The sequence below is a fragment of the Periophthalmus magnuspinnatus genome, chromosome 11 (assembly GCF_009829125.3).
Source record: "Periophthalmus magnuspinnatus isolate fPerMag1 chromosome 11, fPerMag1.2.pri, whole genome shotgun sequence".
NCBI lineage: Eukaryota > Metazoa > Chordata > Actinopteri > Gobiiformes > Gobiidae > Periophthalmus > Periophthalmus magnuspinnatus.
In genome coordinates, this window is record NC_047136.2 from 2,700,137 (window position 1) to 2,727,906 (window position 27,770).

The following is a 27,770-nucleotide window of genomic DNA, read 5'->3' on the forward strand; positions in this document are numbered from 1 at the left end:
CCGTCTCTAAGGGAGCGTCCACCCACCCTGCGAAGGAAACTCATCTTTGGCGACTTGTATCTGTGATCTTGCCTTTGGACTCGGCTCCTTCACCACAACAGACCGACGCAGCTTAAACTCTGAGACGTGGACCAGCCCCAAACGGGACTTTTAAGAGACTCGGGACGCTTTCCACACCTGCGTCCTACGTCCTGCACGTCTGACTCACTCCCGCCTCATCTCCTGTTTCTATAACGTAAAGAGGTTTAGTAAATATAACCCATAAACGATCATACGAAACTAAACCCTGAAGCAGAATGTTCCCCCAAACATGTTCTGAATGTGCAAAATGATTAAAAACACAAATGTACGAGGGTCATTCAATAAATAAGGTGAATTTTTCGGTATAAGGGCTTACTTTTTCCCCGTTTTTCACATGGATTTAATTTCTTTCGCAGACAAAAAACAAAACAAAATGGAGAGTTTTGGATGAAGAAGCATGCTCAGTTATCACGTTTTTGTGTTGCTGAAGGTGCAAACCCGTTGAAATTCATAGGAGAATGTCACTGTGTCTGGTGTCACATGTTTCAGCCAAAAAAAAGTCTACAAGTGGCTAAATTGTTTAAAGAAGGACGGAGAAGTGTGGAGGATGAAGGCAGAAGAAGTGAGGCCTCCTGAGATGATCGAACCAAACACAGTTGACATTTTTTTTAATGAATTTCAACGGGTTTGCACCTTCAGAAACAAAAAACTTGATGATTGACCGCTGTTCAATCCTGGAGCTTCTTGGTCGGCCATCTTTGTTAATCGCCAAAACTTTTTTTTTATCTGCAAAAGAAATTAAATCCATGTGAAAAACAAGTAAAACAAAACAAACAACAAAAAAGTAAGCTTCTATCTGTATTAAAAGTCCTTATACCGAAAAAATTCACCTTATTTATTGACTGACCCTCGTAATTCATAAACAGCAGAATGAAACCGCTCAGTCGTTAGTTTTCGTCTGTAATGAGTCACACAAGTTATTTATTTGAACTTCTGTAGCTCAAATCTTTTCAAACAGACAAAAAAAAGAGTGAAAGGAAAAAGTAACATGATAAATACTGACCCCAAAATAATGAGTTCCAGTTTTCATACACTGAACAGAGTTAATACTGGAGTTTCTTTGCCGTTTGACCCACTGTCTCAACACAATGTTTAAAACAAATGACACATATTTGAAAAACCTGTGACACGGAGCATCTGGAATTTACAGCAACGATAAGAAAATAAGATGCTCTTTGTGGAAAAGATATAAAATGACCATATTTCGTCCCTCACAGCGGCTCGTTTCTGTAGCGTTTCCAGTGACCTCAGTGCAGAATTATCAGATCAAACTGTAAACTGAAGGTCGAGTCTGTCTACAAAGTGAATACAGAAGTAAACAGTGATCTGCCAAACACCTGACTGGTCAAATAGAACAAGATACAGGACGTCCATAAAGTGATTTAAAATGTAATCACAAAGGCATTTGATCAGATATATTAATCAGATTTGTTCTATTGTTCTCAGTGGTTGTATAAGTTTAATCACACTGGGGTTTGCATGTTCCTGAGTTCCTCAATCAAACATTTCCAGACCGTTGGATTAGAAGGACCAGCGCGTTCTCCAGATCTCACACCTCTGGGTTTTAAAAATATCGTGTGTGGAAGAAAGATACGGGACATTACTGAACTAAAGCAAAAGATACAGATGTGACTGAACCATTGATGGGGCTCAGCTGCAGAGAACACGCCGAGAAATCCAGTCCCATCTTTTCTTTTTATTGTAAAGAGACTTTACGGACACACTGTAAACATAAAATAGATATAATAGAACATTAAAATGACAAATCAAAGAACAGAAAGACATAGTGAACAAAGAGGCACATTTTACATTGTAGATTTATTTACAAAAGTCTTTTTACAAACCTCTAACAAATTACAAAAAGAATCCATCAGAACCTTTAAATAAGTGCAGCTGTAGAAACTTCAACTTCATAGAAAATACAGTAATGTCTCTGTTGGATCCACTGCGGCTCCTTCATGAGCGAATCAGTGACAAAGAGTTTTCACGTGTTTCTTTATCCAAATCTCTGAAGTGTTTGGCACCAGAGTCACTTAATAAAGCAAAGGCACCGACAGAACAAGTCAGTTTTGAATGTGGCTTTGCATTTGCTTTGACGTGTTCCCGGCGAGAGCGAGAGCCGAGTCAAACTGAGTCAAACCGAGTCAAACTGAGTCAGCTCTGAAAATGCACTCCACAGTACTGGTCTTCAAATACAGGAAACAAATCACATAAGTCACCAACCGCTGCCAACATCCGGGTGAACAGAGGATTTAAAGTTCAACAGGCTGTAGACGGGGTCACGAGGAGGGTGGGGTCAAGATGAGGGAGAGATTATGAAGATGGAGCGGTCACTAGGAGGAGGGTGGGGTCATTAGGAGGAGGGTGGGGTCATTAGGAGGGAGGGTGGGGTCACTAGGAGGGAGGGTGGGGTCACTAGGAGGGAGGGTGGGGTCACTAGGAGGGAGGGTCTTCTGCGCGCATCGCCTTATATTTGGCCATGTCTTCTGGAAACACTTTACTGAGTTCTGAGATTAAAAGGCTCTTGAATTTCTGTAACAGACAAATGAAAATGTGCACATTTAACTTTATTACACAATGACACTCACTGTTCTATGGATATATACGTTTGTGTGTGTATGTATGTGCTTATTATGAAGTTGTTGTTTTTTTCCTCTCTCTCTTATTTCATCATTATGACTTTCACAGATGTGTCTCCCTCTTTCACTTTGACAACGACAAACTTCACTTGATGTTTCTTTGTCACTTGTAAATATGCACTCCATGTTGTAAATAATGATGTTTGCAAAATAAAACATGTGCTGATCTTTGTAATAGTTATTAAAAATAGTTCAGTTATACCAATGTGTTTCACATCGTCGTCGTCTCTTACCGTCATGGTGTCGATTTTGCCTTTGACCTGCTCGTTTCTGGCCAGCGCTCTCTCCAGACACTCTTTCGTGTACAGCTGTGGGTTTCGCCCTTGGTCAATGTATCTAAAGATGAATATAAACTTCAAAAAATGTTCTTAGAGTGCGCTACTATAAACACTCCTCAATATTCCCATTCTTAGGTTTCAGGGGCATGAAAATGAAGTGAACAGTGTTTTTTCTTTTTGTTACCATCATCTACAGATATTAGCAATGACAATAATGTAAAGTGGAATTTATCAAGAGATAGAAATATCTTTTTAACAGTAAAATGCATTTGGGTTGGGAAAATATCCCTGAACTAAGAGTAAACTACAAGCCCCAATGACTTTTTCAAATGGCACTTGTACCATAGAAATTAATGATGCGAAAACTATTTCTTGATACATTTATGCACTGATTTCCATTAAAATACATTTTACCATAATAATAAATAGCATTGACATATGGTAAAATGATCTATGAAAACATGTGTTGGCCTTCGCTGTCTGTGAAAAGAGAACAGCACCGTATGAAATTATTTATAAACGACACAAAACCTGCCAGAATCCTTCACCTGTTTGTTAATCATTGATACGGAACATTTAATCCCAGATCACATGAGCATAAGGCTGAGGACGAGATGCAGCAGAACTGAGACGGGAAAGAGTCTTTTGCTTCACAAAAATAGAACACGCTTCAAGGAAAACTGAAACTGGATACTTTGGTGACACAGTCGCAATTTAATAATCTGGTAACAAACTTTTATACAAACACCTGCTGCTGTTTTTAATGTTTGTTTTAATGTTAATGTAGGTGGACTTGTTTGTTTTTCTGTTTGTATTGTATTTTAAACTTACACCCGTGATGAAGCGAGCCCAGGTGCTCTCATTGTGTTCTCCTGTGTAAATAAAGAAGAATAAATAAATCTAAATATGTCACCTATAAACAGGAAGTTGAAACAAATGGACTGACTGCATTGTAGTAGTTTGATGATTACAATCAAGTGAACTTTAAGCAGGGGGATTCTAACAAAGCAGTATTTCTTCACATTATCTTTTCCATTTCACATCCAGAGTAACAGATTTATGGTAAACTGATTGTCAGAATCTCCATGCTTAAAGTACATTTGGTTGTAATCATCATATGTCTATAATACAGTTAATCCACTTGTTTCAACTTCCTGTTTATAGATGACATATTTAGATTTATTTATTTATACAAGGGAACCAAATGCGAACACTTGGGCTCTATTTTTCCTAGGCGCCCTGTTTAAAATACAATACAAACAGAAAAAAACAACAACAAAAAAGTCCACAAACACCTCCAGAATAACAGATGTTAAACAGATTTATGTTAAACTGTTTGTTAACTCACTCAAACACCTTCAGAATAACAAATTTATGTTAAACTAACTCATGTAAAACACCTTCAGAACAACAGACAGATGTATATGTTAAACAGATGTATATTAAACACATTTATATGTTAAAGTGACTCATTCAAACACCTCCAGGATAAGAAAACAGATGTCCATGTTAAAGAGATTTATATATTAATCTGACTCACTCAAACACGTCCAGAATAACACACAGATGTATATTAAACACATTTATATATTAAACAGTTTGACTCACTCAAACACCTCCAGAGGGACGTTGATCTCGTGCAGCTGCTGACGACACTTCTCTATGTCCTGCAGTCCAGAAATCATAAAGTTCCTGTAAGAATGTCACACATGAGCACAAATCTAACGCTTCAGTTCGTTTTTAATCAGAATAACAGAGTTTAACTGACAGTTTCTGGTTGAGGCCCGCCTGGCTGCTCGGCTGAAAGTCGCTCACGATGATCCCGAGCTGACGAATATTCTCGATAAACTTCTCCAGATGCTCTTCCAGGTTGTCAAACTTCTCCGCCATTTTGTCTGACACTGTTAACTCTGCGATGTGACTGGAAAGAGAGCGGGGGGGAAGACTTTTGTGAGGAAAAATGCGTTTAAAGAACTAACAGCCGTTTCCACCGCAGAGACATTGTCAAACTGCTTTACGGCACGAGCTGAGCCAATCAGATGAGAGGAAAGACCCGCTCTCATAGCAACGGCAGCGGAGAGTGTGACGTCACGCGACAGAAGTGACTGAAAGTGTCGTGCGGTCGGTTTTGTGAGGATTACATTTGTTTCATGTTTTTTTAAATCAGTAGATTTGCTTTTTGAGTTTTGATGCTGTCACTTTTAAAGTTTGCACCGTAATATGACTCGACATGATGCACGACGGCCTTTATATGAGTGAAAACATCATTAACCCTGATTATTCAGGTGTGTGTGTGTGTGCTACATCACGTGATCTGTGCGGTTTAACTCTTCAAATCCTTCTTTTGTGGCTGTATTAAAGTCATTTAGCTTCAGTTCCTTTGTTGGAGCAGTGTGTTTATAGTCTGTGCCTGTATATTGTCTTGTCGGAGCCTTTATTTTGAAATCCACGGACTCGGGCCTGTTTTATTTTGAAGTGCCGGCGCGCGGGCCTGTTCCGGTCCGACTCTCTTGACTGGGTCTCCGGGGGTGGTTTGTCCTCGCTGCATTTAAACCGGAGCTGCCGCAGCAGCAGCACAAACAGAGCCTCCTCTCCCCGCGCACTGCTGCGGACACGGGCCCGGGGTTTGTGGCTCATATTTGGAATAAAACAATAAAACATCGGTTTATTGGATCGTGTGGAGCAGCGTCAGGAGCCGAAAGAGCCACAGAGACAGAGCCTGGTAAGCGCTGTGCGGCTCTCACAGAGGACATAATGGTGTTTGAGAGTCGGATGCCGCGGCTGTTCGTTTCGTGTTTTGCTTTTATTCTAAATGTCCTTTTTCCTGGTGACATCACGGTGTTGTTTTATTTCCAGATTTAGGCAGAGCTTTATTGATTTTTCTCTTGATTTGCAGAGTCCCTGAGGACACTGAGGCTGTGGATCCTCATCATTTGTGTAAATGTACCTGGGGATGCTGCGTTTCTCTGTTTCTTCTCTTTTAACAGTCTTTTGGCTCTGTCCGTCTATTGTTTCTTGCTTTGGGTTTTTTACCCTCGTAGACAGATTTAAAGATCCTGTGCGTCTCACTGCAGTGACTCACGTCAGCTCTGCTCATTTGTCCGCCACTCTTGGTCTTAAATAATGTGTTTTCTCCTCAGATGTGCGTGGAGATGTTGCACTGAGGCGCAGCGCGGAGGAGCTGCGGGACAAGGTGAATAATCCGCGCGTGTAAAGGTCGTGTGAGCTGCAGACTGTCCACAGGGGAAGACACTCGCCCCTGCGCGGGGACACCGGGGACAAGCAGAGATCTGTCTAAATTATGGCCACTCTACTGCGGAAAATCGGTCTGATCCGACTGCACGACCGAGACACGGAGGACCCCAAGCACCACCAGGGCTCTCTAAAGGGCTCCAAGGGAAACCAGAAGAACAACGCCAATAAACACTGTCAAACCGCAAACGACACCAACATCCTGAGCACCCCGGAGATTAAAGCCAGGAAACTGGACCAGCCAAAGGACAAGCAGGGCAAGGACGCAAAGGAGAGGCAGCAGACAGGAGGAGGAGGGAGTAAAGCCACCAGTGCCTCCTCCATACCCCCGCCTCACCGCCAGCACTGCACCCAGGTCCGGACACGCAGGCTCATGAAGGAGCTGCAGGAGATCCGGAGGTTAGGGGACAACTTCATCTCTGTGGAGCTGGTGGAGGACAACCTGTTCGACTGGAACGTCAAACTGCACCAGGTGGACAAGGACTCAGCTCTGTGGCAGGACATGAAGGAGACCAGCACTGAGTTCATTCTGCTTAACGTCACCTTCCCTGATAACTTTCCCTTCTCTCCACCGTTTATGCGCGTCCTCACGCCGCGTTTGGAAAACGGCTACGTCCTGGACGGTGGCGCCATCTGCATGGAGCTGCTGACCCCCCGGGGCTGGTCCAGCGCCTACACCGTGGAGGCGGTCATGAGGCAGTTTGCAGCGAGCCTCGTCAAAGGACAGGTGAGACTTTATCACTTTTATCACAGAAATGTACTGAGTGAAGTGTGTGGTGTGTGCGTCATTACGCACGGACGCATTTTGCGCAAAACAAGTGCGGGACGCGCAGAGTGAGGATGTGGATGTGTGTTACGTCACAGTCTGATTGTTTTAAGTGTAAAGAAAGAGTCTAGATCTGTGTCATAGAACTATGGAAATGAAAACAAAACAGTGTAATTAAATGACCGTACAGTAATACTGTACAGTACTGTAGTACAGTAGAGTATTACAGTACTATTGTAGTACTGTAGCACTGTAGTACTGTAGCACTGTAGTATTTTAGCACTGTAGTACTGTAGTTCTGTAGTACTGTAGCACTGTATTATTGTAGTACTGTAGTATTCTAGCACTATAGCACTGTAGTTCTGTAGTACTGTAGCACTGTAGTACTGTAGTACTGTAGCACTGTAGTTCTGTATTATTGTACCACACTGGGGGCTCCAGAGGTTTTCTCACCCTGGAGCTCATTATTACAAAGTCCCAGTGTTGTCATAAAAGTACTCTGTGCTGTGTACTGTAGCACTCGGCCTTATGCCTCTGAGATGAGGTGAATATTCTTCATCTTTAGGAGACTTAACAGCGGCCATTTCACGCACACCAGTGTCTCCTTTATGCAGCTCCACAGGCCGCCTCCTTTATCACTTCTATAAATCTGCAGGTTTATAGAACATTTCTGACAAGAGAGACCTGCTTTAGCTCCAGAAACACTGCAGACTTAATGCACTGCTGCAGTACACAGTGTATACAGTACACACAGTACACACAGTACACACAGTACATACAGTATATACACTGTATAGAGTACATACAGTATATCTGCTCCTATCAGGTCTACACACAGATCCAAACGTGTATCGATGGCGGCGCACATGAAGATCCCGCTGGTTTAGTGACTGACCCGGTGGCACATGGAGACTTAGTCGGACTGGATTATGTAATCCTGTCAAATCTGTTATTCACATTGTCAGCGCAGCGTTAGCATCAGTCTGGATGAAACTGTTGAAGTAAATGTATTTTTGAGGCCCACACTCTTAAACTAGTGACAGGGTCGTGTTTGTGCCCAGTCTCTGTTTCTGTCTCTGTTGTGTTTCGTTTCTTAGCGTCTGCATGTCCACAGCGTCCCCCTTTTGTCTTTTGACGTCAGCAGCGTGACAGTGTCGTTGCAGAGGACCTTATGTAAACCATCAGTGGATTCTCCTCGCTCTCCCCTCCCCCCGCGTTCACGTTTTTGTTCTTTGATGATATAACTTAACGAGGACGTGCGAGGGGCATTTATCGTCTATAGCCAAAGCAGATTATGTAAATTCAGCGGCTCCTGTCGAGAGAATCAGACAGAGGAAAAAGTGAAGGTTGTGTGTTTTTGTGGATGTGGAGGCAGCAGTGCAGCGCTCCCTCATTACGCTGCAGTGTCTGTAACGTTCTCCTCCAGTTTGCAGTGAAAACAATATTAATTAATTATCCCGGGAGAGTGGATTTCTTTGTTAAATTGTCAGTTCAGTTTTATTTGTATAGCACATTTAAAATACAACTTAAACTGCACAAAGAGCTTCACATAAACGATAAAACAAAAACATATACATAATGTCGAGCTCGTATTAAATACCAGGGAGAGGACGCTGTTTTTTAGAAGGAGAGAGAGAGGATCCGACAGGCAGAGGGCGCTGTTCCATTTTTGTTTTAGCTACACGACAGATGAAGCAAATATAGCGTCCTAAAAATATTTCACATATTTATATATCCTACGAGGACACTCTTTGACAGTAAGTGACATGTTTAGAAACCGGCTCTATTTTTACTTTTTCGTGCGCGGAGAGGATGTTTGCGGTTTATTAAAGCTCGATAAAAGACGTACGTTTACCGGCAGATGTCAGATGGCCGGGGACGCCGTGTGGGAGGAGGTTTCAAAAATAGGATTGTTCCACATCCCTTAAGTCTGTTTATCTAATCAAATATTTTAACAGTTCTGGAGTTGGCCAACGTGGTGAATTTGTTTTTGTTTTTTTTAGATGGAGTAGTTCGATATAATTGACAGCATCTGCATTATTGTTACGCCTTTTGTGTAGTTTTGCCTTTGTTTTTGCGGTGGTTGTAAATATAGAAGCTTTGTCTAAGCTCAGAAATTGATCTGTGTCGTCTGTGGCCTCGGCTGGAAACTGGAGCTTTTCCATTTACAACCATCACAGCGACGGACGTACGCGCCTCGTGTTTCGGTAATTTGATATTTTGGTTTGGTCGATTTGAGAGAAATACTTAAAAATGTTTATAATTCCTGTGTTTAGTGCTTTTAGTGATGGTTTTATTGTTAATATTTTGGAATAACTACACAATTTACAGCCTTGGTAAAGCACAAACGAAGACTTAATTCATGATTAATAACTAGTTTATTAAGACGTCCTGGTTCAGGCTTGGTAACTACAAATAAGGAGTGATCATGGGCGCACTTTCTGCTCCATCAACTCTGGCTCCAATTCACTTTCTATTGAATTGTGTCCTATTGTGTCCTCTCTCTGTGTAACTGCTGTTGTGAGACTCATTTTGGTCTTAAATGTTCGTATTAACCCGCTCAACATGATCCTGGAGTTTTTTTTGTTTTTTTTTGTTTAGTTATTTTGAGTTTATTTTGATCTTATTTTTTTTTTATTATTATTATTATTATTATTATTATTATTTTAGTTTTTTTTGTTATATTGAGTTTATTTTTTGAGTTATTTTGATGTTGTTTTTTTTTGTTATTTTGAGTTTATTTGGATTTTTTCTTTTTTTTTGTTATTTTGAGTTTATTTTTCTTTCAGTTATTTTGAGATTTTTCTCTTTTTTAAAGTTATTTTGAGTTCATTTGGATTGTTTTTTTTGTTGTTATTTTGAGTTTTTTCTCTTTTTTTTTAGTTATTTTGAGTTTATTTGGATTTTTTATTTATTTATTTTTTATTTTGAGTTTATTTTTTGTTTTTGATAAACTGTCCCCTCTCTCTGTCTCTGCTGCTTCAGACTCATTTTGGTCTTAAATGTTCGTATTAACCCTCTACATGATCCTGGGGTTTTTATTTCACTATTGTGTCTGTAAATCAAGATATGAACATTAATAACACATACGGTAACTACTCACTTTAGGGGTTAGGAGTTAGAGTGAGGGCATTACTCTGTAGTTAATGCCTAAACGAATCCTTCTTAATAACAATTTAAGTCCTTTTTCATGTTTATTAAGACTAATTAAGGTGACTCTGAAGTGCTGTACGTTTGCGATTTGTTTTCTCCCCGACAAAACCCACAATGTCGATGAAACGTTCTGCACCGACAAAGACGCCTACGAAGGTTTGAACTTTGAGAGAGTTTAAACGAGAGAGAAATGTGAGAAAATGTTAACGCCTGTGTGAGAAAAGTGTATAAAGTGTGTGGTGAGGGGTTTTACAGACAAAAACATAGAGAATAATGTAAAAAATAAAGCTGAAACTTCGCGGATTTCGCCTGTTGCGGGTTATTTTTAGAACATAAACGAGGGGCCACTGTATTATTATTATTAAATGATGATTATCTGCTGATGGTGTGTAGTTTACGGAGTCTCGCTGCAGCAGTTTTAGCCGTAGTAACATTATATCACATCTGATCACTAGTTTCAGCTGTTTCATGTTTGTTCCAGTCACATTTGTTCGGAATATTTTCATTCTCATTAAGTTTTCAAGTGTGCAGCTGTGGCAAAACCGAACACTCCAAACTTCTGTCGTCATCGTTTGTCAGTATCTGCTCAATCTTTAGTTAAACTGATCGTAAATGGTAACAATTTTTAGGGATTTTTTTTTATTTTTTTGTAGAGCCGATACCGATATCATGTTTGAGTTAAATCTTTAATCAACTATTTTCAAGACGCCATTTTGTTTCACGCCCACTGTGACACGCCCACTGTGACACGCCCACTGTGACACGCCCACTGTGACACGCCCACTGTGACACGCCCACTGTGACACGCCCACTGTGACGTCCGCACTTCCTTCTCCAGTTTTATTTTCTTAATCGTTGATACTCGTAGGATTCTGCAGCGTCGTCATTTTGCTAAAAAACAAACAAACGTGCTGCTCTAGTGCGACGTGCATCTGTCCATAGGGGGCGCCACAGCTACACGACTTTTTGTTGTGACGTTTTTTACGGCGACGTCAGCTCCATTGGACACCGCAGTTTTCTAACGCAGAAGTCAGCGGATTTGTTTCTTTTATTAAGTCGTTTTAGATGAATATTGTGATTTAAAATGTGTAAATTATAACAGAATGATCCACAGAGATGAGAACCATAGAGACACAAGCTCAATACGACTGATTTAAATCCATAATTAAGCCCACAACTTTATCTTCAGTTAGTTTGTGATCATTACTTTATTGGTTGCATATTTATCTAAACATAAATCCATATAACATTTTTGAGTCATTAGTCTCTTAAAAAATGACACAAGGAGACTGGAGCAGAGCAAAAAAACATCAACAACAACATGTTTATATAAATGGACGTAGCTAACCTGCTAGCCGCCACGTTCCAAACAGGAAGTGATCATGTCCTCACTTCCAGCTCCATCGACTCTGGCTCCAGTTCACTTTCTATTGAAAAACTGTCCCCTCTCTCTGTCTCTGCTGCTTCAGACTCGTCATTTTGGTCTTAAATTTTCGTATTAACCCTCTACATGATCCTGGGGTTCATTTTATTTATTTATTTTTTTGTTATTTTGAGGGGTTTCTTTTTAGTTATTTTGAGTTGATTTAGATTTTTTTTTTTTTTAGTTTGAGTTGTTTTTGTTTTGTTTTTTTAAATAAACTGTGTCCCCTCTCTCTATAACTGCTGCTTATTTATTTGTTTGTTTTTATTTTATTAATTTTTTTGTTATTTTGAGTTTATTTTTAATTTTTTTATATATATTTTGAGTTTATTTATTTATTTTTTAACTGTGACAGCAGCAGTTAAAGAGAGAGGGGACAGACTCATCATTTCTGTCTTAAATGTTCATATTAACCCGCTCTACATGATCCTGCGGTTCATTTTTTATTTATTTTTTTGTTATTTTGAGGGTTGTTTTTTTTTTAAGTTATTTTGAGTTTATTTAGATTTTTTGTTTTTTATTTATTTATTTATTTTTTGTTATTTTGAGTTGTTTTTTTTAAAAGTTATTTTAAGTTTATTTTTTGTTATTTTGAGTTTTGTTTTGTTGGGGTTTTTTTTATAAACTGTGTCCCCTCTCTGTAACTGCTGCTTGTTTTTTTTTTTTTGTTTGTTTGTTTTTTGAGTAAATTTTTTTATTATTTTGAGTTTATTTTTATTTTTTTATTTTGAGTTTATTTATTTATTTATTTTTTACTGTGACAGCAGCAGTTCCAGAGAGAGGGGACACACTCGTCATTTCGCTCTTAAACGTTCGTATTAACCCCTCCCCAGCTTCATTTGACCGGAGCTAAACGCCACGGGTGACGTCACACTCTCTCCGTCCACTTCTCCACGCACTCTGTACCCGCCCGTAATCATTTATCCTTCCGTTAACGATCACGTACTCACACCGAAGTACTTCCACCCCGTCCTGTCCGCGCGGATCCCCTTCAACAATCTGATCGTGATGACGCCCGTATTGACTCGTACGTTTATTCCAGCACATGTCGGCGTTACGCAATCCCTCCCCCGCCCCCCCCCCCCCCACACACAGCGACTTTCCCATGATGCAACACAACTGCTCTGCCCATTGACTGATCTTCATTCACACGATTAGCAAGCAGCAGCAGCAGCCACTTAGCATGAGCGCTTCAGAACGAGCCAAGACTGTACAAACACAACATGGCCGCTGTTCTCAACCCGAGGCGCTTTTGGGGTTAGAGATTCCACAGCGTTATTATTATTCGCGCTGAGATATCTTTACCGTTTGAGCGTACAGTGATCTTTGAGCGCATCGGCAGGCTGTAATCAGAATGGCTGGGGGCGTAGTGGCTCTAATTAACGCTCACTTTTGCCCTTTTTTCATGTCACAGTTGGACTTTTACACCGTCTTATACGCAAACGTTGGCAGGCTCGGTTTGCACAGCGCGTCCTCCTGTCTGACTTCGCTTTATTTGATCTGGCTCGGGGTCTGACACTCGTCGCTGTAAACAAGTCTGTCTTATTTAATATCACCGGCGCATTCTTGTAGCGGACAAAAGAAGAAGCGTTTTGTTGCGGGTAATAAGACTCAGCACGTTGTAGTTAATGGAATTCGGTTTGAAGGTCAGCGCTGCAGTTTAAAATGGACTTTTCAGAGCGTTTAAACAGGTTCTAGTTGTTTCTCGTCAACGTTTACTCGCCCGAAGTTGTATTTGGAGTGATTCATGTTTGAGTTTAATCTTTAATCGCTTATTTTCGAGACGCCATTTTGTCGATCTGGCCCCGTTTTCACCTCCACTTTGACGTACGCCCAACAATAATCACTGTATCGACGTATCATTCGGTAAATTATAAACAGAACAATCATTTTTGAGGGTCAATATTTATCGTTGGACTTTTTCTTCGTGGTCGTGGGGAATTTTTGTTTATTTTTCTGCTGTATGATCAGATTTGAGGCGTAGAAGTTTGGATTATGAACTAAAATGACACAAACTAATGTCGTAAGAGTCGCATTGCGCTGTTCGTTTACACAGCTTAACAGTAGTGTACATTTAGAATACTTTTTACGAATAATTCCGCTTTACGTTTCAGTTTTATCGATATATCAAACGTCAAAATGTGTTATCGTGACAGGCCTATAGTCGGCTACGAAAATAAGTGTTCGTTGCCATATCAGAAGCGACCAAAGAGCCAATCCGGAGCGAGGCTGTTGAAGGTAACGCCCCTTGCTTGACGACGCTTAGCAACCGTGTCGATCAAACCTGTTGCTAACGCTAGCGGGGAGCGACCTCGGGGAAGGACGTCGCCTGATTTGTCTGTTATTAATGTTCATATCTTGATTTACAGACACAATAGTGAAATAAAAACCCCAGGATCACGTAGAGAGGGTTAATACGAACATTTAAAACCAAAATGACGAGTCGATGATCACTTCCTGTTTTTAACGCAGCAGCTAGCAGGTTAGCTATGTCCGTTTACGTATACAGTCTATGGCTCTGGTTTTGCTTTCACAGTTTGTCCCATATTAAAACTTTACCTCATTGTTTAATATTGTCTCCCAATTACATTTTTTTTCTTGTATTTTGTGTTTTGCTTCAGTTAATTCTTCCAGATTATGATAAAAGTGCTTTCCGCTCACTTTGTCACTTTCTTTTGTAGATTTATTTTACCGAAACTGAATCCTCTGGTCTGATATTAGCTCATGAATATCTTTTGAATCAGTAAAAAGCTGCAGAACTCAGCCTGTCACGATAACACATTTTGAAGTTTGATATATCGCTGAAGTAAATAGACGATAAACGATAATACTGAAACTGATTTACGACACTGACGCAACCCAAGAGCAGATTTAAACCACAAAAACTATTCTAAATCTACGATATTGTTAAAAAATCATGAGCTGCAATAAATAAACAGCAGAATGAAACAGTTTAGTTGTTCGTTTGCGTCTGTAATGAGTCAAAAATCAACCAAAAATTTCCCAGTAGCGCAAAAAAAGTCCACACGATAAAAACGTCTGTGTTCTTCCTCTTATCCGTCTAAGCAGGGACTTCCCTCACCCCAGACATGTCCTCCAGTCCAGCCAATGTGTCTTAGGTCTTCCCCAGGACACAAGATAAATATTGACTATATAATAAAACATATATAGTGATTATCGACTCTACTATAAACTCTATACTTAGACAAACTGGAAAAAAAACTGCAGCAAATAGTTTAAACGATGAGAAACGTTGTTATTCAGCTTCTTGAGGAGGATTTTAGGATGAATTTTAATTTTTCAACCAGCGAAAAATCGAATTCATGCAGTTAGGAGAAACCTTTTAAGTTCTGTGGCGAAAGCTCTGATGTGGAATTAGGACAATTGTGCAACAGAAACGGTGTAACCTTAATCTCAGGACACTCAACACGGCCACGTCTGTTCTCTCTGGTTGTTTGTCGGCTCTTACTGTGTCATTAAATTAGGTCCAGTTTGAGTCGTTCTCCTTTTACTAAATAACATAATAGAAGTGATCATGGGCACATTTCTGGCTTCGTTGACTGGCTCCAATTCACTTTCTATTGAAAAACTGTGGCTCAGACTCGTCATTTTGGTCTTAAATGTTCGTATTAACCCGCTCTACATGATTCTGGGGTTGTTTTTTTTCGCTATTCTGTCTGTAAATCAAGATATGAACATTAAAAACAGACAAATCAGGCGCCTTCTTTTCCCAAAGTCGCTCCTGCTAGCGTTAGCAACAGGTTTGATTGACAGCGTTGCTAAGTGCTCGCTTCAAGGGCGGGAGGGGGCGTTACTTTCAACAACAGCCTCACTCCGGATTGGCTCTTTGGTTGCTATGACGCCCCTATAACACTCCCTTAGTCCACTTCTTTATACAATCTATTGATCACGCCCCCTGCTGGTGATGGTTACTAATTGTTCTGGAGAGATGCTACATGTTGGAATCCCACCGTGTGAGTCACAGTTTTGTTGTGACTGTCACTGAAAAGACGGTATTCCTCCAACACATTTTTTTTTTTTGTAATATAAATGGACATAGCTAACCTGCTAGCCGCTACGTTCAGCTTCGTCGACTGGAACTGCTGCTGTCAGACTCGTCATTTTGGTCTTAAATGTTTATATTAACCCGTTGTACATGATCCTGGGGTTTTTATTTCACTATTATGTCTGAAAATTCAAAATATGAGCATTAATAACAGACAAATCAGGCGACTTCTTTCACTGAGGTTACTCCCGCTAGCGTTAGCAACAGGTTTGATTGACAGCGCTGCTCTTTGGTTGCTATGATACGCCAAATATGGAGCTCTTGGTGATTTTCAATGCATTTTTATGATAATACAATACACCATTATGTGTTACTATTACTATGTCCTGCTTCCATGAGTCGCTCGTCGATACTGGTCCATATTTTGAATGTTTTCTCTTAGCAAAGATATTGAATGAGGGCAGTGTGTAGGCCTGTATGTAGGTCACGATAATTATTATATAGACTGATTGTTCAAAGTATTGTAGTGTTCTTCTGGTTGTTTATTTTCTGAACACGAGGGCTACTGTCGTCCGTAACCCAAACACCAGCAGCCTCAACTCGCTCGAGCCGGTCTCCAAAAACAGAACAGTTAGCGACGAGTGGAACCTTCACATCGACTTGTCGGCATAGCAACCAAGTGTCACATACAAAAGCAGTTACGCTGACAACAGTAAACAGTCACAGGGACAACAAAAGGAGTCAGATTATTACAGTGTGTTAGCCGGCTAGCTCTTATGGGGCTCAGTTTTTATCATGTTTACAGTTTATTTGGAATATTGGGGAGGATTATTGTTTTTTTTAATGTAATACGTTAAGGTTTGAGCTATAGAGAGTTGAAAAAGTCACTTCCAGGACTAATTCTTGGTTCATATTTTTTGCCTTTTTAATGACACTGTATTAAAAACGATGTTGTTTATTATTTATTATCGTGATATTTTTCTGTAGCGATGTATCAAGCTTCACAATGTGCTACCATGACCATAGACGGCGTAAAGAAGGTCAAACGAAGCTCGTCGAGGCTAGCAGTTATAGCGGCTAATCTGGAGCTGAGTTTCACATTTGTAATTCCGACCACGAGTATCATAGCAACCAAAGAGCCAATCCAGAGCGAGGCTGTTGAAGGTAACGCCCCTTCCCGCCCACACACCACTGGTTTAGCAGGGAGCAGGCGCTTAGCAACGCTGTCAATCAAACCTGTTGCTAACGCTAGCGGGAAAGAAGCCGCATGATTTGTCTGTTATTAATGTTCATATCTTAGTTTACGGACACAATCGCGAAATAAAAACGCCAGGATCATGTAGAGCGGGTTAAAACGAACATTTAAGACCAAAATGACGAGTCTCACACAGCAGAGGGCGCCACAGTTTTCAAAAGAAAGTGAATTGGAGCCAGTAGAATGCGCGCTCACGGTCACTTCCTGTTTGGGATGCGGCGCTAGCAGGTTAGCTCTGTTCATTTATATAAACAGTCTATGATCCCGACAGGTTTAGGCGATATTCTTGCTTTATTATTAATGTTCCAAACAGTAGCAGAAGGTAGTTTCGGTATCATCGTCGTAGTATTTTTCCGTAGAGATACACGTATGTCCCGGTACGTCCTGGTCTGGGGGACGGCTCCGGCAGCGCGTTACTTATTCAGTGGCGCGTTACGGTTACAGCTCGGGTTGCAGAGTCCCAGTACTGGCCTCAGATTTTGTACTGCACTGCACCACGCTCAGGACTCACCGTCTCACACAGTTTCATTAGCGCTGCGTCCAGTGGGAAGCCTCTGTTCCATTTTGTCTGTGCCAGGGAAACACTCAGGAAGCGGCGCAGTGTTTCAGGCTCTGTGTACAAACCAAACCAACAACTTGCCGGCATATTACGCATCGCAGCATATTACATTTTACCCAGCGAGCAGAAGACGGAGACAATTTTTAACTTATTTTTATTTACTTTGGGAGGCGTTTTGGGAGGCATGGCGGTCGGAAATCCGTCTCGGAGTCAGGGCTATGCAGTCGATTGGATTTTAACAGCGCCGGGACGATATTTGCACTTTTTATCGAGTCGGCTATCGGCGTTAAAGGTCCTATAGTACGTAAAATGGACTCTAGTGAGCGTTTAGTGATGTTATAATGCTGTTTCCTCCTCAAAAACAGACCTGGATGTGTTTGAGTAAGCGTTTGAACGGTGGAAAGTCGGCGAAAAGTTGAATAAAACTTAAACCAAATCATCTTTATTGTGTTGCAAATACGGTTTTTTGTTGTTTTTTTACCTAAATCATTCCACTTTTACCTTAACTAATTGTTACCAAAGCAGAGTCCATGTCAAAATGGATAAATTGATAAGGTGAAACAAGTAAATCTATAAATATGTGTCATATTCAGGCTACTTCCTGCTGCACCTTGTGATGTCATCAAGTGGTAGTTTTCAAGTTAACAGCTCTTTTTACCTTTAGTTCAGTAGTAAATAGGCAATTCCAGGAGCTGAAATGATCCAAATGTTTCTAGAAATGAAGGTGTGTGGAGTTTAAAAACACAGTGGAGCACTTCCTGTATCACCATGTGACATCACAAGGTGGTCGTTTCTTGTTGTCCGTGATCAGCTTTTTAATAGAGACGCCCGACAGTAAAAACATGGGATTTGAAACAGATTTTGAACCATCGTCTTTTTCACTGCAGTGATTCAAAGTCTGTATTGTTTATGTTCAAGAAATAAATATTGGAGCCATTTTATCAAAAGTTGGGATGTGAGAGGAGAAAAAGATTTGTATTTATTGCCATATCCATAGCCAAAAAAATATAAATATCTCAGTTGGTTGTGTTCGAATCCTGCTCTCAACGTAAACATCATTGGTTGAGCCGTGTTCCAAACAGGAAGTGAGCATTGGCGCGCTTCCAGCTTCATCGACTCTGGCTCCAATTCACTTTACATTGAAAAACTGGGGCCGCTCTCTCTGTAACTTTTGGTCATTTTGGTCTTAAATGTTCGTATTAACCCTCTACATGATCCTGGGGTTTTTATTTCACTATTGTGTCTGTAAATCAAGATATAAACATTAATAACAGACAAATCAGGCGCCTTCTTTCCTTGTGGTCACTCACCGCTAGCGTTAGCAACAGGTTTGATTGACAGCGTTGCTAAGGAGCATTACCTTCATTAACCTTGCTCTGGATTGGCCTCTTTGGTTCCTATAATACTCACGGTTGGACTTCCAAATATCCAACTCGACCTCTATAACTTTATACAGTCTGTGTGTCACGCCCCCTGCTGGTGATGCCTGGTTACTGCTCTGGAGAGATGCTACACGTCGGAATCGCACCGTCTGAGTCACGCCTTTGTCGTGACTGTCACTGGAAAGACAGTTTTCCTCCCACACTTTTCCTGCGGGCTCAGAAAAATAGAAAAACAGAGGAAGCCTACGTTTCCCTAGTCAATACATTTATAATTAGCGCTAGCACGGATTTGGAGCGCGGCGTGTACGTGGAAGCTCTTCACACACTGTATTTTCTTTCCGTTTCAAAGCTGTACCTCGTTTTATTCCCTTCTGTCTGTTCTGGGCGTTGTGCAAGTCGGCTATCGGCGTTAAAGGTCCCGTAGTACGTAAAAAATGGACTCTTGTGAGCGTTTAGCCATGTTATAATGCTGTTTCCTCCTCAAAAAACAGACCTGGATATGTTTGAGTAACGCTTTATTTTTACCCTGCTACATCTCCAAAGCTCAAAACGCGACGTTCCACCTTGTGATGTCATGAAGTGGTAGTTTTCAAGTTAACAGGTCTTTTTTTTTACCTTTAGTTCAGTAGCAGATTGGCAATTATTCCAGAGGCTGAAATGATCCAAATGTTTCTAGAAATGAAGGTGTGTGGAGTTTAAAAACACAGTGGAGCACTTCCTGTATTACATGATGACATCACAAGGTGGAACAGAGTGTTTTGAGCTGTGGAGATGTAGACAGACTAATAATAAAGAAACAAAACACAACTCCAGGTCTGTTTTTGAAGAGGAAACAGCATTAGAACATGGATTAAAGCTACAAGAGTCAGTTTTGTGTGATATAAGACATTTTAAACACACTCTGTTCCACCTTGTGATGTCATGAAGTGGTAGTTTTCAGGTTAACAGCTCCTTTTACCTTTAGTTCAGTAGCAGATTGGCAATTCCAGGAGCTGAAATGATCCAAATGATTCTAGAAATGAAGGTGTGTGGAGTTTAAAAACACAGTGGAGCACTTCCTGTATCACCATGTGACATCACAAGGTGGAGCAGAGTGTTTTTTGTTTGATAGAAGAAGAACTCAGCCTAAATCTGCAGGGTTTGTGTGTTAAACGTGTGTGAATGAAACAAAAAAAACACAACTCCAGGTCTTTTTGTGATGAGGAAAGGTCAGAAAATGGCGTCATATGGCTCATTTAAATATTCCAGAAAAGGCTGATATTTTGTTTGGCCCAACCAGCTGCTTAAATAAACATAAAGAATAAATTTGAACAGTTTATTATGCAGAAATGTGAGTTTACGTCTCTCTTATCCAGTGTGAGGTTCAAACAGGATTGTGGATCATTTATAGCCGAGTCAAACTGTAAAATTTGGAGAAAATGAGCAAAATCGGCCTAAAAATGTCGTCAGATCTCTCAGTCATGGGTTGCTCTTGATTCTAAACAATCGATATCGGCATCAACCATGAAAAATCGGCTGATATCGGTCGTTTCTTGTTGTCCGTGATCAGCTTTTTAATAGAGACGCCCGACAGTAAAAACATGAGATTTGAAGCAGACGTGAGAAATAATTAACAGTTTATTATGCAGAAAAGTGAGTTTACGTCTCACTTATCCAGTGTGAGGTTCAAACAGGATTGTGGATCATTTATACCCGAGTCAAAACTGTCAAATTTGGGGAAAATAACCGTGACGTTTCAAAGCTGTACCTCGTTTCTTGCTGCGGTCGGATGCAGGATTCCCTTCTGTCTGTTCTGGGCGTTGTGCGTCGTCTTCAGATCGGACATGGCGTCTTAAAAGCCCCTCGATCTGACTTTAAACGCCGAGCTAACGTTGGTCAAGTTGGATCCAGAGCGTCTGAAGCCGTATCCCCCCGCGGCTGCTGTCTGGAGCGTCTCTGCGTCGTTAAGAGCTTTGTTATTGGGTTTGCGCGAGCGATGAATGGGGTCACTGAGTTTTATCTATCTTATTTATACGGGGAGAGTCCGATCAAATACAAAATAATGCAAACAAACAAAACGATTAAGTAGATAAGTCCATTTAAATCATGATTATAATGAGCTCCGGGTGACTTGGACGAGCAGCCAAACGTCTTCACTTCAACAACTTTTTGTCTAGTTACAGATTCGAATGTTTCTTTTTACTCTAGATCAGACCTGGACGACTGAGGAATTACACAGACACGTTGAAATATAATCCATTTAGATCCAAATAAGCCTGTCAATGTCAATATTTGTTAAATGGAATGATGATATATTTTTGGAGGTTAGTATTTATCATGGGGACTTGTTTCTGTGTTTCATTATGAGTTTTTTTATTTTTATTTTTTTTTATAACCATATTGTACAGTTTTGGGGGTAATTCTGTTTTTTTTTTTTGTCAATGGCATAATTTAGTTTGAATATTATCGTTTATCGTCTAAATTTTCTTAAATCAGACGTGTTCTGCAAACTGGACTTTTCAGATGTTTCTCCATGTTCTAGTCGTTTCTTCTCATTGAACCTCTGAAGTTGTATTTGTAGTGATTCATGTTTGAGTTTAATCTTTAATCCACTATTTTGAAGACGCCATTTTGTCGATCTGCCTCCGTTTCACCTCCATAGGGGGCGCTGACAGCATGCGGCGATTTGGACACCGCAGTTTTTCTTTAATATTGTGATTTAAACTTCTGTAAAATGTGTTATCAGGCTTTTATACAAACCTGTTGTGCTAAACATTCTCTGAAAAAGATAATACTTGTTAATCGTGACCACATTTGTACAGTATTAGTTATTTAAGTGTTGGATGTTGGTACTAGACCCAGGCCTGTCACTATAATCACAATACTGACCCATCGTTCAGTATTTAAAAGTTGGACTAATGTTTTTTGGGCCTCAGTATTTATCATGAGTATTTTTTTCTTTGCAAACGTGGAGAGATTTTGGATATTTTTGAGCTGCAGACGGTTGAATGAGTCTCTTTTATGGCTAAATACTACTACTTTATTTAATGCAGCCTTGGACTGTACATATAAATATATATAACTTGCTAGCCGCTGCGTTCCAAATCAGAAGTGATCACAGGCGCTACTGGTTCCATCGACTCTGGCTCCAGTTCAGTTTCTATTGAAAAACCATGTCCTCTCTCTGTCTCTGCTGCTTCAGACTCATTTTGGTCTTAAATGTTCGTATTAACCCTCTACATGATCCTGGGTTGATTTTTTTTTTATTATGAGTTAGTTTGTTTGTTTGTTAATTTGATTTTTTTGTGTTATTTTTTTGTGTTATTTTTTATTTATTAATTTTTTTTTTGTAATTTCTATTATATATTTAGTTATTTTGAGTTTATTTTTTAAATTTATTTTCTTTATTTTTGTTTAAGTTATTTTTAGTATTTTTTGTTTTGTTTTGTTTTTTGTTGTTTTTTTTATATTTAGATTTTTAGGTTTTTTTTAGGTTTTTTTTTTTTGTATATTTATATTTGTTATTTTGACTTTTGGGGGTTTATTTTATTTTTTGTTTTTTGATAAACTGTCCTCTCTCTGTCTCTGCTGCTTCAGACTCATTTTGGTCTTAAATGTTCGTATTAACCCTCTACATGATCCTGGGGTTTTTATTTCACTATTGTGTCTGTAAATCAAGATATGAACATTAATAACAGACAAATCAGGCGCCTTCTTTCCCGCTAGCGTTAGCAACAGGTTTGGATTGACGGCGTTGCTAAGCGCCCGCTCCCTCCTAAACCAGTGGTGCGGGCGGGAAGGGGCTTTACCTTCAACAGCCTCGCTCCTGATTGGCTCTTTGGTTGCTATGATACTTAAATAATCTTGTATTATTTAAATCTTAATCAGTGACATAAAGTAATTTCAGTTTTATTGTGACATTTCTCTGTTGCGTTTGTTATCGTGAGAGATCTATGTGGGTCTTTTCTTTGCACTAGTCTTATTTTTTTCTTATTTTTTTGTAATTTTAAGGCAATCTGATGACACTTCCATGACGCATTATAGACGCTGAAGCTAAATGAAGCTAATCGAAGCTAACGATTAAACTACGTAATCGCGCTGTTCATTTACTGCAGGCCACATTTTTTTCCAATATGCTTTGCTTCATCCTGTTTTAGGGTTTAACGTAAAAGTAGCTTAAATATTATCGTATATCATGATATTTCTCGATAGCGATATGTCGTACTTCAGATTTTGTTATCGTGACGGGCCGATCGGGACTAGAATGTTCTTTTGAAACAGGAACAAGACAACAACTGTGTGTCTCTGGAAAATCATAATTAGAACACGTTTTTCGTTAGGAGTGTGTACTTTATACTTTATACTTTATACTTTGTACTTTATACTTTGTACTTTATACTTTATACAAAAATGAAATGAGGCAAAACTGATCCAGATGTGTCATGTAGCTGTTTTCCCTCATGTAAATACAGAACAACTTTGTATAAATCAAAAAAACATGACACTTTTCTGACTCTTTTCTGTCCTTTTTGTCTTCCAGGGCCGTATATGCAGGAAAGCTGGAAAATCCAAGAAAGCATTTAGTCGCAAAGAAGCAGAAGCCACCTTTAAATCCCTGGTGAAGACCCACGAGAAGTACGGCTGGGTTTCTCCGCCCGTGTCCGACGGCTGAGGGCTAACCCCCGCTAACCCCCCCCGCTAGCCCTTTAGCGCTAGCAGGCCCACCACAGCTAGCCCCTTTGACACGCAAAACGACACACCACGCTAACTCAATCTTCAGCACATCCCACTCCGCTCATCTCGGTGTGTTTGTATTATAATTTCGGGGACGTTTTGAATCCATTTCCATGACGACTTTGGGGAACGTGCGGCCATCTCCATTCTGTTTTGTCCTTTTAAGACTTTTAAGGCCGTTCATGGCGTGTGTTGTCCCCCGCTGGACGTTAGCTGGAAGTGCACATGCATCCGAGTATGTCTTACACTGTTTTTTTTGTGTTTTATTTTCTGGTAAATACACTTATGCACTTGCAGTTGAACAAATCAGACTCGATGGACTACAAACGTGAAAGACCACTGAATGACATATATCACCTCATCTCTCTATCCTCACCGATCCGGCAGCCATTTTTGTAGTTTTTTCCCCCGCATTTCCATATAAATGAACACTGTTAATGTTTAATAGACTGGCAGTCCGTTAGCGTACATTCATTCGCTCGCACATTCCCTCCTTTTTCTCTTTTCTTTCGGCCGTGCTGTCCCTCAACATGAAGATTGTAATTTCGCATCCTTTCTTTCTCTCTATTGTTCTATTGCCGTCTCTTGTGGCTAAACTTAGCGCTCACTGTTGCGTAGACGGATTTCGAAATGGGATGAAAAGTATGCTACGTGTTGCTTTTATGCAGAGACTTTGTATGATAACTAGAATGATTGTCACTATCTGCGTATACTCTTTTGTGTGTGTGTTAGCGTGTGTGCTGCAGAGGAAGAAGACTGTAATTCCCCATGATTTAGATACCAGATGGTACAGGGCTAACGTCGCGCGCGCGTCAACAAGGGAAGCTAGCCCTTTAAACAAACAAATGTGATTTACTGTGAATTTATTTGGTTTTTTGACTGCGTCCTGACCATAGAGTGTATATGTAAATGGACGTAGCTAACCTGCTAGCCACTGTATTCCAAATAGGAAGTGCGCTTTCTGGTTCTAGTTCACTTTCTATTGAAAAACTGTCGCTTCTCTCTGTAACTGCTGGTCTTTACACGTTCGTATTAACCCGCCCCACGTCATCCTGTCGTTTTTATTTCGCGATTACGTCCGTAAATCAACAGTTGAACATTAATAACGCCGTCTTTTCCCAAGGTTTCTCCCGCTAGCGTTAGCAACAGGTTTGATTTACAGCGTTGCTAATCGCCCGCTCTCTTCTAAACCAGCTGCTAATAGTTCGAAAAGGGGGTTACCTTCAACAACCTCGCCCCCGGGATCGGCTCTTCGGTTGCTACGATACTCGCCGTCAAAGGTCCAAATAAAAAAAACTCGGCTCCAAATTCGCCGCTATAACTGCTAGCCTCGATTAGCTTCATTTGACGGAACGCTGTGGGTGACGTCCACTTCTTTATACAGTCTATGGTCCCGGCTGCGTAAATGTAACTGCTACTACATAATCTTTGTCTCATGTAAACAAGTAAAGGTCAGTTCACTCCGAGTCATTCCGGGTCTGTACTACAAATGACCGCGGAGGGAAAATTGGTTTGGGCTTTGAACGATGGCCGACTGACAGCCAGCGCGGAGAAGAGCAATCCTGAGTGCTTTCATCTCCTCGCAAATGTCAGGTAGCGCACAAAATGGCCGCCCGTCGATTACTTAATAGTATCTAAGCCGGGCCCCTCGTACGGCTGTTCTATTAACTCCTAGCGAAAAAAGCATCGGTTTCAATCAGTGGACGTCCGCGCTAACCGTGCTCCTCTGTGTGTTTGTTTTCCTATCCGCCCCGTTAAATGTCAAAAGCGAAGCTGCTAATTGGTCTGACATTTTGGGTTGAGCGTCATTAGGCGAGGCGCAAGGGGGGATGCGGGGAAAGACGGGGTTTTTTGTCACTCCGCGCTCGCCGTAGTTAACGTGGAGGACTTCTGCAACGATCGAGCGCCGTTGTCTTTGCGTGTGTACTTGTTAAATCAAATTCATCGTCAAATACATGTGTAAAGTGTAAAAAAAAATACAAAAAATAAATAAAAATACCACGCCATCTGGTATGTAATCGTGCGGAAACGTGCTAGGTCTGTATGAATCCGGCTAGTCATTTCAGGGTCGTACGCCGTTCTCTTGGCTCTTGGAGAAAACGTATTGTTGCAAATTATCTCAAAAAGAAGATGAGTGTTTGAGAATACTTTGTGATATAGTTTAGATGGGTAGAACCACTGGGTGAAGTCTGATAATGTTGTAATATATCTGCATGTGGTCATGTGATTGGTAGCTAGCCTCTGTATATCTTTTTTCAAGAAAAGCAAGGGAAAAAAAAAATCAACAACTGGAGAAAACAAAAATGCAAAATGCTTCTTTCTATACTTCTAAATCTCTTTTGGATCCTGTACTGTATGTATATGCTTTATTTTACTTTCAAAAGCGTCTTACGAAAAGTCACATTGTGTTATCTGAATGTTTGTGTTTTTATTTATTTGTGGTTTGCCAAACTGAAGATTTGAAGCATGTCGCAGGTTATTGTCACACGATAACAAGAAGAAAACTAAAAACGAAACGTAGAGACGACGGGGGAAGGGTCAGGGAAAAAAAGCGAATCCACGTGTCCGCCGCGATGTCGCTACGGCCCCTCCCCCCCTCCCCCCATCGCGATAGCCCCCCGTTGGATTGTGGGAAATGCAGGCGACACGTTTGGGCTGGAGTCTCCCCTAGTCACAGATTGAATTTTTGAGATAAAGATGCTTCAAATCTCTGGATAAAGAACTATTGTGCATGTTTGGCCTTTAATCTGTCGCTACGGGCAACTTCAGGCCACGCGAGTGTCCGGTCGAGGCCAAGGTCTTAACGTTCGAAAGGTGAAAGGTGAAAGGTCAATGCAAGACCAAACAGGAATGTGCAATAAACGTTACAGCGTATTTAAACTGATCTGACTCGTGATTCTTTTGTTCTTTTCTTCATAAGTGTCATGTTTATTTAAGAACAAGTAAAAAGTCCCATATTTTAGTAGAATTTTCAGGTGTCTGTGCTTCACTTAAGTACGTTTTACAGTGTGTACTTTTTACTTTTACTTCAGTACATTTGAGAGTAGTATCTGTACTTTCTACTCCACTACGTTTTTGAGCAGGACTGAAAAGTAAAAAGTACTTTTCATCTGATTTGAGGGAGTATTTTTACCACGTTTGACTAAAGTTTCGAGTTCAAGCTTCGACTTTGAGCAAAACAAAAATAAATCCACAAAATTCAGAAGAAAAATAAAGAAACTGATTTGTATTTTTACTGTTGAACAAAATATGTGTCATTTTAAATCAATATTTCTACATTTACAGTTAAACAAATGAACAAAACGTGTGAAATACTTTTACTTTTTACTCTTTAAGTACATTTTTAAACAGGTGCTTTAATACTTATACTTAAGTAAAGAAAAGTCTACTCAAGTAAACTTTACAGTGGATACTTTTTACTTTTACTCCACTACGTTTTTGAGCAGGACTGAAAAGTAAAAAGTAGTTTTCATCTGATTTGAGGGAGTATTTTTACCATGTTTGACTAAAGTTTTCGAGTTCAAGCTTCGACTTTGAGCAAAACAAAAATAAATACATAAAATTCAGAAGAAAAATGAAGAAAAGATTTGTATTTTTACTGTTGAACAAAATATGTGTCATTTTAAATCAATATTTCTACATTTACAGTTAAACAAACGAACAAAACGTGTGAAATACTTTTACTTTTTACTCTTTAAGTACATTTTTAAACAGGTACTTTAATACTTTTACTTGAGCAGATTTTTTCATGTGATATTTTAACTTGAGTAACTTTTTGCTTTTGTATCTGTAACAAAAACAAAGAGACGCCACAAACCAAACACTTCGGTTCATTTTCCTCGATAGACTTAAATAAACACGTCGTCCTCGCTCTGTTCTGTTCGTAAACGAGTCGGACGCTCGGGCGGAGGTTCGGTTGTTAAATTTCTTCTCTTTGAGTCGGGGTAATTCATTCCGCCGACATTTTTATTTGCGCCGAAAAGAATATTTATGTGAATAGACTTTCAATTATAGAAGATGAAGGAACATTAATTTAAAAATCAAACTATTTTCCAGCCTCAAAAGTCAATTCAAATAAAAGAAAAGCCTTTAAACACGAAATAAACTTTACCTCTGTGTCCAGAGACCTGAAGGTTGGTGGTTCGAATCCCGCTATCGACGTAAACGTGATTGGTTTGAGCGGAGACGAATACTGTTGTTGTGTCCTTGGGCAAAACACTGTACTAACCCACCTCAGCCACTCAGGTGTGTGAATGTGTGTAC

General features: G+C 40.1%; 2 protein-coding genes across 3 annotated transcripts; one reads left to right on the top strand and one right to left on the bottom strand.

Annotated features, from left to right (window-relative positions):
• Nucleotides 1–1,534: 1,534 nt before the first annotated feature.
• On the bottom strand, nucleotides 1,535–5,031 carry med10 (mediator complex subunit 10). The gene is made up of 4 exons (XM_055225151.1): nucleotides 4,767–5,031; nucleotides 4,607–4,690; nucleotides 2,954–3,056; nucleotides 1,535–2,613 (listed from the first exon to the last, which is right to left on the bottom strand). The coding sequence occupies exons 1-4, from the start codon at nucleotides 4,886–4,888 to the stop codon at nucleotides 2,518–2,520; spliced, it is 405 nt and encodes a 134-aa protein (XP_055081126.1). The 5' UTR covers nucleotides 4,889–5,031; the 3' UTR covers nucleotides 1,535–2,517.
• A 57-nt stretch (nucleotides 5,032–5,088) lies between these two features.
• ube2ql1 (ubiquitin-conjugating enzyme E2Q family-like 1) lies at nucleotides 5,089–26,388 on the top strand. 2 transcript variants are annotated; one of them, XM_055225147.1, is made up of 3 exons: nucleotides 5,089–5,283; nucleotides 6,139–6,977; nucleotides 23,314–26,388. In XM_055225147.1, exons 2-3 carry the CDS (start codon nucleotides 6,300–6,302, stop codon nucleotides 23,443–23,445), a joined length of 810 nt encoding a protein of 269 aa, XP_055081122.1. In that variant the 5' UTR covers nucleotides 5,089–5,283; nucleotides 6,139–6,299; the 3' UTR covers nucleotides 23,446–26,388. The 2 variants fall into 2 exon arrangements, with proteins under 2 accessions (XP_055081122.1, XP_033831073.1); XM_033975182.2 differs by lacking the exon at nucleotides 5,089–5,283 and adding an exon at nucleotides 5,515–5,720.
• Nucleotides 26,389–27,770: the final 1,382 nt, after the last annotated feature.